Source organism: Zalophus californianus, chromosome 1 (assembly GCF_009762305.2).
Source record: "Zalophus californianus isolate mZalCal1 chromosome 1, mZalCal1.pri.v2, whole genome shotgun sequence".
NCBI classification, from domain to species: domain Eukaryota; kingdom Metazoa; phylum Chordata; class Mammalia; order Carnivora; family Otariidae; genus Zalophus; species Zalophus californianus.
The window spans coordinates 167886695-167899997 of NC_045595.1; the positions used below are offsets into that span (position 1 = coordinate 167886695).

At 35.8% G+C, this 13303-nt stretch overlaps 1 protein-coding gene across 7 annotated transcripts in view; it reads left to right on the top strand.

Moving 5' to 3' along the window:
• Window positions 1-13303, top strand: part of SENP7 (SUMO specific peptidase 7) — a 133885-nt gene that overhangs the window by 34655 nt on the left and 85927 nt on the right. For all 7 annotated transcript variants that reach the window (XM_027587121.2, XM_027587124.2, XM_027587125.2 and 4 more), the window contains one exon: window positions 3794-3891. In XM_027587121.2, the coding sequence (XP_027442922.1) occupies window positions 3794-3891 (98 nt within the window). The remainder of the gene's footprint in view (window positions 1-3793; window positions 3892-13303) is intronic.

Sequence of the window (13303 nt, forward strand, 5' to 3'; positions counted from 1 at the left end):
TGTATTATTCTTTTCACATATTACTTGTTTTGATCTAATTTTTTTTAAAGATTTTATTTATTTATTGGACAGAGAGAGAGACAGAGAGCACAAGTGGGGAGGAGGGGGAGAAGCAGGCTCCCCGCTGAGCAGCGAGCCCCATGTGGGGCTTGATCCCAGGACCCTGAGATCATGACCTGAGCTGAAGGCAGGTGCTTAACTGACTGAGCCACCCAGGCACCCCCTGATCTGCTAATTTTTTTTGTTGAGTGTTTTTATCTATGCTTACCAGAGATGTTGGTCTTTAGGTGTTTTTCTTCTTTTACTGCCATTATATGGGTTCAGTTTCAGTGCAATGCTTACATTATAGAATGGGAATTCTAGTTAATGGAATAGAGAGTATAGAATTCATTTTCTTAAATGTCTGACTTGCTAGGAAAACTCTCAGGGCCTGTAGAGGAGGCTAGGAGTTAGTAGAAGGGAGGGTGGCAACTGTGTTTATAAAAGGGAGCAGAAAGGATTTGTGTGACCCAACTGTTCTGTATCTTGACTTTGGTTGTGGTCACACAGTTGTGCACATATGATAAAGTAGCACTAAACTAAAAATGCACTCATACCAAATGTGTGCATATAAAACAGGTGAAATCTTAATAATGTCATGAATTGTCTCATTGTTAATTACCTGGTTATATATTTTTCTGTAGTCATGTAGGGTGTTTGGGGAAAACATTGGGGAAAAGTGGTTGAAGAGTATGCAGGATTCCCCAGACCTTCCCCCATAATTCATCTAGTGGCTCAGTAGATACTGGCTAGGAAATAATTTCAGCTTATGTTTTTTGATAAGTGTTTTCATTGTTGGCATTACATATTACTTACTTTGGAAACTGGATGAAGAACCAATAGAGTTGGAATTCTGATATAAAGTTAAATGCAGACCAATCTCGGTTGGAAAGTCATCATGCATTTTTATTACAGTAAGCTGTGACGGGGTGAGTAGTTTTGAACAAAGTCAGCATTTTCCTCAAGATACAGGTTTGGTTCCTTTTTAGTATCTAAGGAAGCACTCAATTGAGACTGTGAACCCCACACCACTTAGAATGCATGTAGAGTTGATTTTATCCAAGAAAAATTTTAGTAGTTACTGTGGACCGTTTTATTTTAATTAGTATAGTATTTATTTTGGTGTCCTTGCCAGAATGAGAGGGATAAAATGATGTAACTGAATGCCCTAATCCTGTCTGTAAACAAAGTCTTTTTTTCTTCTAAAAGCCTTTTTCATATTTAAAATAAAATTATTCATGCTATCTTAACTTTCCTGTTTGTGATCAGGTAGCTTTCAGATTATGTATGGGAATAAATTCCCATTCATAATCAGTTTATAGGAGAATTCTTTGTTACCTGATTTTTATTTTTCAGAGATAGCATATAATAGGTTCATAGACTAAAAGAAAAACAAATCATAACTGTGAAAAATACAAATTATTAACCCAGCCTACAATTCTTAACTAATTTTTAAAAAAATATGTAAATATTTTAATGTGATATTAACTATAGGAAACAAGTGACCAAAGTCTAAGTGAATTTTATTTTCATTTGATAACATCTCTGGATATACTTCAGGTTACCCTTGGATATGGTAGGATTCAAGAATTTAGACTTAATGACATTTTAATCAATCTCCCTCCTATTAAAGTTATCTCCAGTTTGTCTCCATGAGTTCATCTTATTTTTGTAGTAGTTTAAAACTCTCGTTCTTTTGGGTGCCGGGGTCACTCAGTCAGTTAAGCGTCTGCCTTTAGCTGGGGTCATGATCCCAGGGTCCTGGGATCGATGTGAGCCCTGCATTGGGCCTCCCTTCTCAACGGGAAGTCTGCTTCTCCCTCTCCCTCTGCTCCTTCCCGTGCTCATGCTCTCTCTCTCTTGCTCTGTCTCTCTCAAGTAAATAAATAAAATCTTAAAACCCCAGAAAACTCTCATTCTTTTTTGCCCCCTCTTTGGTGGGATTAATGTTGTTTTCTCTGTATAGAATCTGGGGCTCAAAGACTAGTACTTTAATCATTTTGCACATATAGGCAAACCAGATTACAGAATGATTAGTGGGATACAAAAAAATCAATAACATAAAATGCGAAGGTTGCATTTACTGTGAGATTAGTGGAACGATTACAGGGAACTAGTTGGCCAGTAGTTCTGAGAGTTCAACCCTTAAGCCAAATCATTTCCAGTCCTGGTTGCAGTTGGATGTAAATAGATATTATAATTCATTGTGAGAATTGTTATCAATAATAGAGATATGCAAAACTTATAATGGTATTGTAGAAGAGATTGATTTAGTCTGCTAGAGGGTGAGGAAGGTTTCTTGGTGGTACTAGATTGAAGCTTACTGGACAAAGAGAACTAGGGAGGGTAAAGCATATTTTAGTAAGGAAACATGTTGAAGGATGAAACTGCAAAGCACTTCAGGGAATTACAGGTAGTTTAGTATGATCAGAATACAAGATGCATGGGAAGCTGAAGTGAGATATGTAGGTCGAGGTCTGGGAGGGTCTCCAGTGCAGGAGCCTCTGTCCTTGTGGAGTTCCCATGTGTGGTATGTGGATGTGTTCACCAACCAGAGAGCTCTCTGAACCCCATACTGTTGGGATTTTTATGGAAGTTTCCACATGTAGGTATAACTTATTCAGTCTGTTTTCAGCTCTTTTTGCCCTCTCTAGAGAATGGAGGGTGGGACTAAAAATTCCAAGCTTCTAATTATGGCTTAGTCTTTCTGGTGACCAGTGCTCATCCAGGAGCCTTCCAGGAGCCCATCCAGAGTCACCTCATTCGTACAAAAGACACTCCTATCACCCAGGAAATTACAACGGTTTCAGGAGCCCTTTGGTAGGAATGGGGATCAAAGATCAAATATTGTAACAAAAGATGCTCTTATCAATCCAGAAAATTACAAGGGTTTTAGGAGCTCTGTGCCAGGAACTGGGGGCAGAGACCAATATATATATTTTTTGTTCTCCCACAGTCATCAGGGGTCATCAATGTTGTGGCATATGTCAAAATTAAGACTGAATGATATTTCATTGTATTATATACCATATTTTGTTTATTCTTTCTTTTATTGATGGGACACTTGAATTACTTCTACCTTTTAGCTTTTGTGAACATGCTGCTATAAACACAGGTATACAGATCTCTTTAAGGAAAACAGTGTTTTAAACTTATTACATATATAGTCATCTTACATCCTTGTGAGAGAGCTACTATTATGTCCATTTTAATGATAAGGAAACTAATGCAGAGAAGATAAATAATTTACTTGTCTAGATTCATACTGTTTTGTGTTAAATAATTTTAACTTTTGTGTCTAGTCAGATTAAATCTAAACCCTGTTAGTAAGATGTCTGACTTTCCTAAAATTTTCCATGTAGCAATTCATAGGGAACAAGTTGTAATCCCTTCCAATTGTCGTAAATGCAGTTACTTCAAAATCACAGACCCTATTTAACTTGGTATGTAATAATTTTTATTTCCTTTAGTCTTACAAAAATTGTATGATTATGTAAGCTTTGGAGTCTAAAACTGTTGATTTCCTAACTAAAGTTAGCTCGACATTTTAAAATATCTTCCTTCTGTTTTTTTGGTGGGCTTATATTTCTGCACTAGCAAAAGAGTGAGGTGGTTTTGTAGATTGCACTTTTTTTCTTCTGTGACCTATGAATTTGGCTGTTTATCTTGAATTTCTAAATAAAAACAAATTTAAGTGCCTTTTAATTGTCATATTGTTATATTTAGTATTAAATTCCGTTTTTCCCCCCCCCAGTGGAAAAGAAGCCTAAGAAATAAGGTCCTCTCTCTAGACCATAAAAGTAGAAAAAGTGTCCGTGGACGTCCTGTCACTTCTAAAACATCACCAGAAAGGTAAGATATATGTGTGTATGACATAGGATGGGCTTATACTGTTTATAAATAGTGTGATCATGGGTGATTCATCTAGCCTCTTTGGGTCTTAGTTACCATACTCTTGAAATACAAAGACTGAATTCAAGATTCAATTCTAAGGTTCCTTCCAAGCTTGAACTTTTTGTGATTCTAAGTCATTTTAACCCGCCCCCCCTTTTTTATGCATTTGGAACATCTTGATAAACTTTAGCTGGTAAAACAAGAGTTACGTATAGACTGATTATAATGCTTGATTCATCATTTGTGGCCTGCAGTAAAAAGGATGCTCAATTTAGCAACTGTGGGGCTAGTCATAGTATTAGTGAATTATGGTTATGCTAGAATTAAATATGTGGAGGATTGAAATTGCAATTATCAGAAGAAATTTAGAGCATTTCAGGATTGGACATCCATAAATTATTAAAAAGTTGTTATTGTCCAAAAGGGCATTGAATTTTCTTTTTTTGAATAGTGAATGAATGAAAAAATGAGTAACAAAGTAAAAATTACGGTTACTGGGAGATCACATGAATTAGAAGATTAATTGAAGTTCTTAAATTTATGCCAGAGCACTTTATAAAGTACTTAGTCTTATTCTCCCTTTTCAAGTAAATTGTCTGTAGGAAATGAAAAACATTGATGATTCCATATCATTACCAATATTTAGTTCTCTCCCTCCCTCCCTTCCTTCCTCCTATAGATGTCCCTGTGGGTGTGAAATGGTGCCTCATTGTGGTTTTGATAGCATTTTCTAATGACATTATCTTTTTATGTGGTTGTTGGTCATTTTTATATCTTCTTTGGAGAATAGTCGATTTAGATCCTTTGCCATTTTAAAATTGTGTTGTTTCTGTTTTTGTTGAGTTGTAAGAATTCTTTTTATATTCTGTATACAAGTCTGTATCAGATATATGATTTGCAAATATTTTCTCCCATTCAGCTTTTCACTTTCTTGATGTTGATGTTGTCTTTTGAAGCACAGTTTTTTTCATTTTGATGAAGTACCATTTATCTGTTTTTCTTTTGTTGCTGTGCTTTTGTTGTCCTAAGAATCTATTGCCTAATCTGACATTACAGTGATTTATCATGAGTGTTCTTCTAAGAGTTTTAAGATTCTAACTATTAGATTTAGGTCTTTTATCCATTTAGAGTTAATTTTTGGATATGATATGAGATAGGCATCCAGATTTATATTTTTGTGAATATGCAGTTGTCCCAGCACCTTTGGTTGAAAAGGTATCAATTTTTTGGGTACTTTCATTGAAAATCAATTGACTGTAAAGGTTTATTGCTGGATTTGGAATTATATTTCATTGAGCTATATGTCTGTCCTTATGCTAGTACCACTGTGTCTTGATTACTACAACTTGGCATTAAGTTTTGAAATTGGGAAGTGAGAGTCTTCCAACTTTATTATTTTTTCGAGATTATTTTGGTTTTTCTGGGTTCCTTGCATTTTCAGTTGAATTTTAGAATCAGTTTGTCAATTTTAACAAAAAAAGCCAACAAGGATTTTGATAGACGATGTGTTGAATCTGTAGAATAATTTGGGGATTTTGGCCATCTTAATATTTAAAAGCCCTCTGATTCATGGGCATGAGATAACTTTCCATTTATTTAGATCCTTTTTAATTTCTTTCACCAGCGTTTGGTAATTTATTTTCTTCTTTTTGATGCTATTGTGACTGGAATTGTTTTCTTAATTTTATTTTCAGACTGTTCATTGTTAATGTATGGGAACTGATTTATATATGTTGACATAATATACTGCGACCTTGTTTAAGTCTTACTAGTTATAGAAGTTTTTAGTAGATTTCTTGGAGTTTTGTTCACAAAGACAGTTTTACTTCTTTCTTTCCAACTGGATGCCTTTAATTTTCTCTCTTTGCTTAATTGTCCCGTCTAGACCTTGTACAATGTGGAATAAAAGTGGTGAGAATGGACATCTTTGTTTTTTCCTCACTCTCAGAGGGAAAGCAGTCAGTATTTTACCATTAAGTATCATGTTAGCTAGGTTTTTCATAGATGCTTTGCTATGGTTTGAATGTTTGTGTCCCCTCAAAATGTTTATGTTGAAATTCTAATGCCCAGTGTGATGGCATTTGGAGGTGGGTTCCCTTAGGAGGTTGTTTAAGTCATGAGGGTGGAGCCCTCAGGAATGGGATTATTGCCTAAATAAGAGACCTCACAGAGCTTCTTAGTTTCTTCCATCCTGTGTGGACACAGTGAGAAGTTAGCAGTCTGCAATCTAGAAGAGGGCCTTCACCAGAGCCTGACATGCCGGCTGTTACCCTGATCTTAGACTTAGCAGTCTCCAGAACCATAAGAAATAAATGTTGTTTGTAAGCCACCCACTTTATGGTATTTTGTTATAGTAACTCAGACAGACTAAGACATATCCTTTTTCATGATAAGGAAGTTCCTTTTTTTTTTTTTTAAAAGATTTTATTTATTTATTTGACAGAGAGAGAGACAGTGAGAGAGGGAACACAAGCAGGGGGAGTGGGAGAGTGAGAAGCAGGCTTCCCACTGAGCAGAGAACCCAATGTGGGGCTCGATCCCAGGACTCTGGGATCATGACCTGAGCTGAAGGCAGATGCTTAACGACTGAGCCACCCAGGTGCCCCAGGAAGTTCCTTTCTATTCCTAATTTGTTGGAGGTTTTTTATCATGAATCTGTGTTGGATTTTGTCAGATCCCTTTTCTGCATTCATATTATGTGTATCCTTTATTAATATAATACATAACTTAATTTTTAAATCTTAAACCAACTTTGATTCCTGGGATAAATCCCACTTGATCCTGATTTATGATCCCATTTATATGTTGCTGGATTCAGTTTGCTAGGATTTTGTTGAGTGTATTTACATTTGCATTAAGAAGAGAAATTCATCTGCTGTTTTCTTAGGTTGTCTTTGTCTGGCTTTGGAATCAGGTTAATACTGGCCTTGAAGAATGAGTTGAAAAGTGTTCTTTCTTTCTTTGTTTTTTGGGAAGAATTTTTGGCAGGTCAATATTAATTTTTCTTTAAATATTTTGTTTTTAAGATTTTATTTTTTTTAATTTAAATTTTTAAAAGGATTTTATTTATTTATTTGTCAGAGAGAGAGAGAGAGAGAGAGAACAAGCAGGGGGAGTGGCAGGCAGAGGGAGAAGCAGGCTCCCTGCTGAGCAAGGAGCCCGATGGGGGACTCGATCCCAGGACCCCAGGATGATGACCTGAGCCAAAGGCATATGCTCAACTGACTGAGCCATCCAGGCATCCCTAAGATTGTATTTTTAAGTAATCTCTACACTCAACATGGGACTTGAACTCAACAGCCCTCAGATCAGTAGTCACATGCTCTACTGTCTGAGCCAGCCAGGTGCCCTAGTTTTTTTTTGAATGTTTGATGAAATGCACCAGTGAGCCATCTGGTCATTAGCTGTGTGTGTGTGTGTGTGTGTGTGTGTGTGTGTGTGTGTGTGTGTCTGAAGTTTTCATATTACAAATGTAAATTTTTATTTGTTATAGCTCTATTCAGATTTTCTATTTTTTTATGAGTCAGTTTTGCTAGCTTTTGCCTTTCTAGGAATTTGTTCATTTTATAAGTTATCTAATTTGTTGGCATATGTTTGTTCAAAATATTCCCCCCTCATAATCTTTTTAATTATTGTAATATTGTTAGTGATCTCTTTTTCATTCCTGATTTACCAATTTTCATCTTCTCTCTCTTTTTCTGTTCAGTCTCCCTAAAGATTTGTTAATTTTGTTGATCTTTTCAAAGAACCAACTTTTGATTTCATCAATTCTCCCTATTGGTTTTCTATTTCATTTATTTCCACTATAATCTTTTTTTCCTTGTTCTTGTTTTGGAAATAGTTTGTGCTTCTTTTTCTAAATCTTAAGGTGTATAGTAAAGTTATTGATTTGAGATCTGTCTTGTTTTCTAACATAGACATTTATAGTTTTAAATTTCCCCTGAGCTATATTAGGTACAAGTCTCGTAATTTTGATATATTGTGATATTCTTTTCATTAATCTCGAAAGTATTCTCTGATTGGTAAGATTTTTTTTGACCCATTCGTTATGAAAGTGTGTATAATTTAATTTCTGCATATTTTTAAATTTCAAAGATTTTCTTCTATTAATTTTTTATTGAGATATACTTGACATAACATTATATCATTTTCAGGTATAGAATGTAATGATTTAGTATTTGAATATATTGAGAAGTGATCACCACAGTAAGTCTAGCTGGTCCGTCACTATGCATAGTTATACATGTTTTTTTCTTGTGATGAGAACTTTTAAGATTTACTCTCACTCTCTTAGCCATTTTCAAATATACAGTACAGTGTTATTAACTATAGTCACTGTGCTGTATAGTAGTTCCCATGACTGAGTTATCTGTTGTTAATTTTTAATTGAATTTCACTGTGATCTGACAACATTTTGTATGATTTCCTTTCTTGTAAATTTTTTAAAAAAGATTTTATTTGAGAAAGAGAGAAAGGGAGAGAGAGAGAGTATGAGCAGGGGGAGGGGCAGAGTGAGAAGCAGACTCCATGCTGAGCAGGGAGCCTCACATGGAACTCAATCCCAGGACCCCGGGATTGTGACCTGAGCCGAAGGCAGATGCTTACCCAACTGAGCCACCCAGGCACCCCACCTTTCTTGTAAATTTGTTGAGGTTTAATTTTATGGTCTTGCACATAGTCTTTTGGCAGAATGTTTTGTGTATTTGAGAAGAATGTGTATTCTGTTCCTATTTGGTGGAGTGTTCTGTAGAGGTCTATTAGATTGAGTTGGTTGATACTGTTATTCAAGGCTCCTGTTATCCTTGCTGATTTTCATTCTAGTATTTTTTTCTGTTATCAAGACTGGTGTTTTGAAGTATTGAACTATTACTGTTGAATTTCTCCCTTTTGTTTTGTCAGTTTTTGCTTAATGTATTTTGTTGTCCTGTTATTAAGAGTATGGATATTTGTAATTGGTATATCCTTGCGATGAATTAACCCTTTTATCAATGAAATGTCCCTCATTGTCTCTATTTTTGTTTGTTTTAAGGTCTATTCTGTCTGATACTGATATATTCCATTTGTCTTTAGGTTACTGTTTGCATGGTATACCTTTTTTCATCTTTTCACTTTGAACCTATTTCTTTCAATCCAAATTGTCTCATTGAGAGCATTTATTTGGATCTTGTCCTAGCAGTTTGGGCTGCTATAACAAAGTACCATAGACTGGGTGGCTTATACACAAGAAATATTTATTTTTCATAGTTCCGGTGGCTGGGAAGTCAAGTATCATGGCACCAGAGCCTTCATTATGTATGAGGGCTTCTTGGTTTGTACAGATGGCCATCTTTTCATTGTGTTCTCAAAGGGTGGAAGGGGTCTCTCTTAAGCCTCCTTTATAAGAGTGCTATTTATGAGGGTTCCACTGTCATGATCTAATCACTTCCCAAAGGCCCCTCCTCCTGATACTATCACTTTGGGGGTTTAGGATTTGAACATATGAATTTTTAAGGGAAACAAACATTCAGAATATAGCAGATCTTGATTTTTCATTTATTCTGGCAATTTCTGCCTTTTGACTAGATTGCTTAATCCAATCACAATTCATGTGAAAATGTCAGTAGGGCCATGCTTCCTCTGAAGACATCAGGGAAGGATCTGTTCCATGTCCCTCTCCTCTCTTCTTCAAGCATTCCCTGTGTTTTGGATGCATCACTGCAATCTTATATGTTTACATGTTCACTCTGTCTTCATGTTGTCTTTCCTTTGTGTATTTTTGTTTCTGTGTTCAATTTCCAGTGTTTTGTTTTTGTTTTAAATATTTTATTTATTTGCCAGAGAGAGAACGCGCATGTGTGCATGAGAGAGTTCAAGCAGGGGGAGTGGCAGGCAGAGGGAGAAGCAGGCTCCCTGTTGAGCAAGGAGCCCGATGGGGGGACTTGATCCTAGGACCCCGGGATCATGACCTGAGCCAAAGGAAGATGCTTAACTGACTGAGCCACCCAGGGGTCCCTAATTTGCAGTTTTTGTAAGGAATCCAATCGTAATGTATTATGACTTAACTTATTGACTTCATTTTAACTTCATTACCTCTGTAAAGACACTATTTCCAAATAAAGTAATATTCTGAGATACTGGGGTTGGAGTTTAGAATATCTTTTTTCTAGGGCACAATTCAACCCCAAAAAGAACTTGAACATGAGAGAGGGATTGAGCTTCTTTTGGGACCAGTGATTTCTTTTCTTTAGGAAATGAATTGGCAATCTGTCAATTTCCTTTTCCTCATTCTTTATTGCTTCTTAAAAATTCAGTCCTTCCTCAGTGATATGTAAATAAAATGAATAACTACTTGTTATTTTGTATTGTCTTTTTTTTTTGTTTGCTGCTTCTGATTATAGGACTATTCTGGTTTTCTATTGGTTCTTTTTTTAAAAATCAACTTTATTGGTATATTATTTACTAGAAGAGTATGTGTCAATTTTAAGTATAAGTTCTTATAATTTTTGATAAATGTATTGCTTTTTTATTGTAAAATTCACAAAACACAAAATTTACCATCTCAACCATTAAAAAAGATTTTTTTGTTTATTTGAGAGAGAGAGAAAAAGAAAGAACGCATGGTGGAGAGGGGCAGCGGGAGAGAGAGTCTAAAGCAGGTCTGTGCTCCAACCGGAGCCTGATGTGGGGCTCATCTTATTATTTTTTTAAAAGATTTTTTAAATTAATTAATTAATTTGTCAGAGAGAGAGAGAGAGAGAGAGAGAATGAGCCAGCACACAAGTAGGGAGAGCGGCAGGCAGAGGGAGAAGCAGGCTCCCTGCTGAGCAAGGGGGGCTTATCTTAATGACTCTGACGTCACAACCTGAGCTGAAACCAAGAGTTGGCTGCTTAACCCACTGTGCCACCTGGGTGCCCCCTATCTTAACCATTTTTAAATGTATACTTTAATGGTTTTAAATACATTTATAATGTTGTACTAACATCATCACCATCCATCTCTACAACTCTTTTCATTTTCTACTACCTAAGCTGTATACCCATTAAACAGTGACTGCCAATTTCTCCCTTATCCTTCAGCCCCTAGCAACCACCATTCTACTTTCTATGAATTTGACTACTTTAAGTAACTCATGTAAGTGGAATCATTCATTATTTTTTTCTGGTTGGCTTATTTTACTTGGCATAATGTCCCCAAGTTCATTCATGTTGCAACATGTCAGAATTTACTTTCTTTTTAGGCTGGTTAATAATTCCATTCCAATATTCCATTCCACACAATTTTGCTTGCCATTCATCTGTCATTGGGCACTTGTGTTACTTCCACATTTTTGCTGTTGTGAATAATGCTGCTGTGAACATGGGTATACAAATATATTGTCAAAACTCTGTTTTCAGTTCTTTGAAAATGGGGTGTATACCCCAAGTAGAATTGCTGCAATATGGTAATTCTGTTTTTTATTTTTGAGGATCACTATACTTTTTTTTTTTTTAATAACAGCTGCACCGTTTTACATTGCCACTAGTAGTATGTAAGGGTTCCACTTTCTCTGCATCTTCATCAACACTTTTTTTTTCATAATAGCCATCCTAATGGGTGTGAAATAATAGGTGGTTTTGTTTTTGATTTGTGTTTCCCTAATAATTAGTGATGTTAAATATCTTTCCATGTGCTTTTTGGCCATTTGTATATCTTCTTTGGAAAAATGTTTATTCCAGTTTTTTGCTCACTTTTTTTTTTTTAAAGATCTTATTTATTTATTTATTTATTTATTTTTTAAAGATTTTATTTATTTATTTGACAGAGAGAGACACAGCAAGAGAGGGAACACAAGCAGGGGCAGTGGGAGAGGGAGAAGCAGGCTCCCTGATGCGGGGCTTGATCCCAGAACTCTGGGATCATGACCTGAGCTGAAGGCAGATGCTTAACAAGTGAGGCACCCAGGCGCCCCTCTTATTTATTTGTTTGACAGAGAGAGACACAGCGAGAGTGGGAACACAAGCAGGGGGAGTGGAAGAGGGAGAAGCAGTCTTCCCCCAAGCAGGGAGCCTGATGCGGGGTTCGATCCCAGGACCCTGGGATCATGACCTGAGCCGAAGGCAGACACTTAACTACTGAGCCACCCAGCCACCCCTTTTGCCCACTTTTGAATTGGGCAGGTTTTTTGTTGTTGTTGAATTTTAGTTGTCTATATATTCAGAATATTTATCCCTTATCAGATACATGACTTGCAAATATTTTATCCCATTTTGTGGGTTGCCTTTCTACTCTGTTATTAGTATCTTGAGATGCTTAAATCCTTTAATCTTCATAAAGTAGTTTGTTTAGTTGTTTCCTATGCTTTTGATGTTATATCCAAGAAATCAATGTCAAGTTCAGTGTCATGGTCATGAAGATTTTCCCGTATGTTTTCTTATATAAATTTTATAATTTTCGTTCTTGCATTTAGTTCTTTGATCCATTTTGAGTTAATGTTTGTATATGTTGAGTAGAAATCCAACTTCATTCTTTGGCATGTGGATATCCAGTTTTCCCAGCACCATTTTTGAAAATGCTGTCCTTTCCCCATTGAATGGTCTTGGCACTCTTGCTAAAAAACTTTTATTATATAGGGGTGCCTGTATGGCTCAGTCAGTTAAGTGTCTGACTCTTGATCTCATTTCAGGTCTTGATCTCAGGGTTGTGAGTTCAGGCCCCACATTGGCCTCCATGCTGGGTGTGGAGCCTACTTAAAAAAAAATTAAAATCATTTACTATGTAAGCATTTATTTCTGTGTTCTCTGTTCTGTTCTCTTGATCTGTGTGTTTCATATGCCAATACCACACTGTTTTGATTACTGTAACTTTATAGTGAGTTTTGAAATAAAGAAGTGTGAGTCCTCCAGTTTTATTCTTTTTCAAGATTGTTTTGGCCATTGAGAGTCCCTAAAGTTCCATATGAGTTTTGGGATAGGTTTTTTTATTTTTGGAAAAAACATGATTTTGATACAGTTGCATTAAATCTATGGATTGCTTTGAGTAGTATTGACATCTTAACATTTAGCCTTCCAATTAATGAACATGGGATGTGATTACATTTATTCATGTCTTTAATTTCTTCTAGCCATGTTTTTAGTTTTCATTTTATGTGTCTTTTGCCTCTTTGGTTAAGTTAATTCCTTAAGTATTTTCTTCTTTTTGATGCTATTATAAATAGAATTGTTTTCATAATTTCCTTTCAGATTTTTCATTGTTAAATGTATATGCAGCTGATTTTTGTGTTGAGTTTGTATCCTGCCACCTTGTTCAGTTCATTTGTGTGACAGTCTTTTTGTGGAATCCTTAGGGTTTTCTATGTATAAGATGATACCATCTCTGAATAGAGGTCTTTTTACTTATTCTTTTTCAATTTGG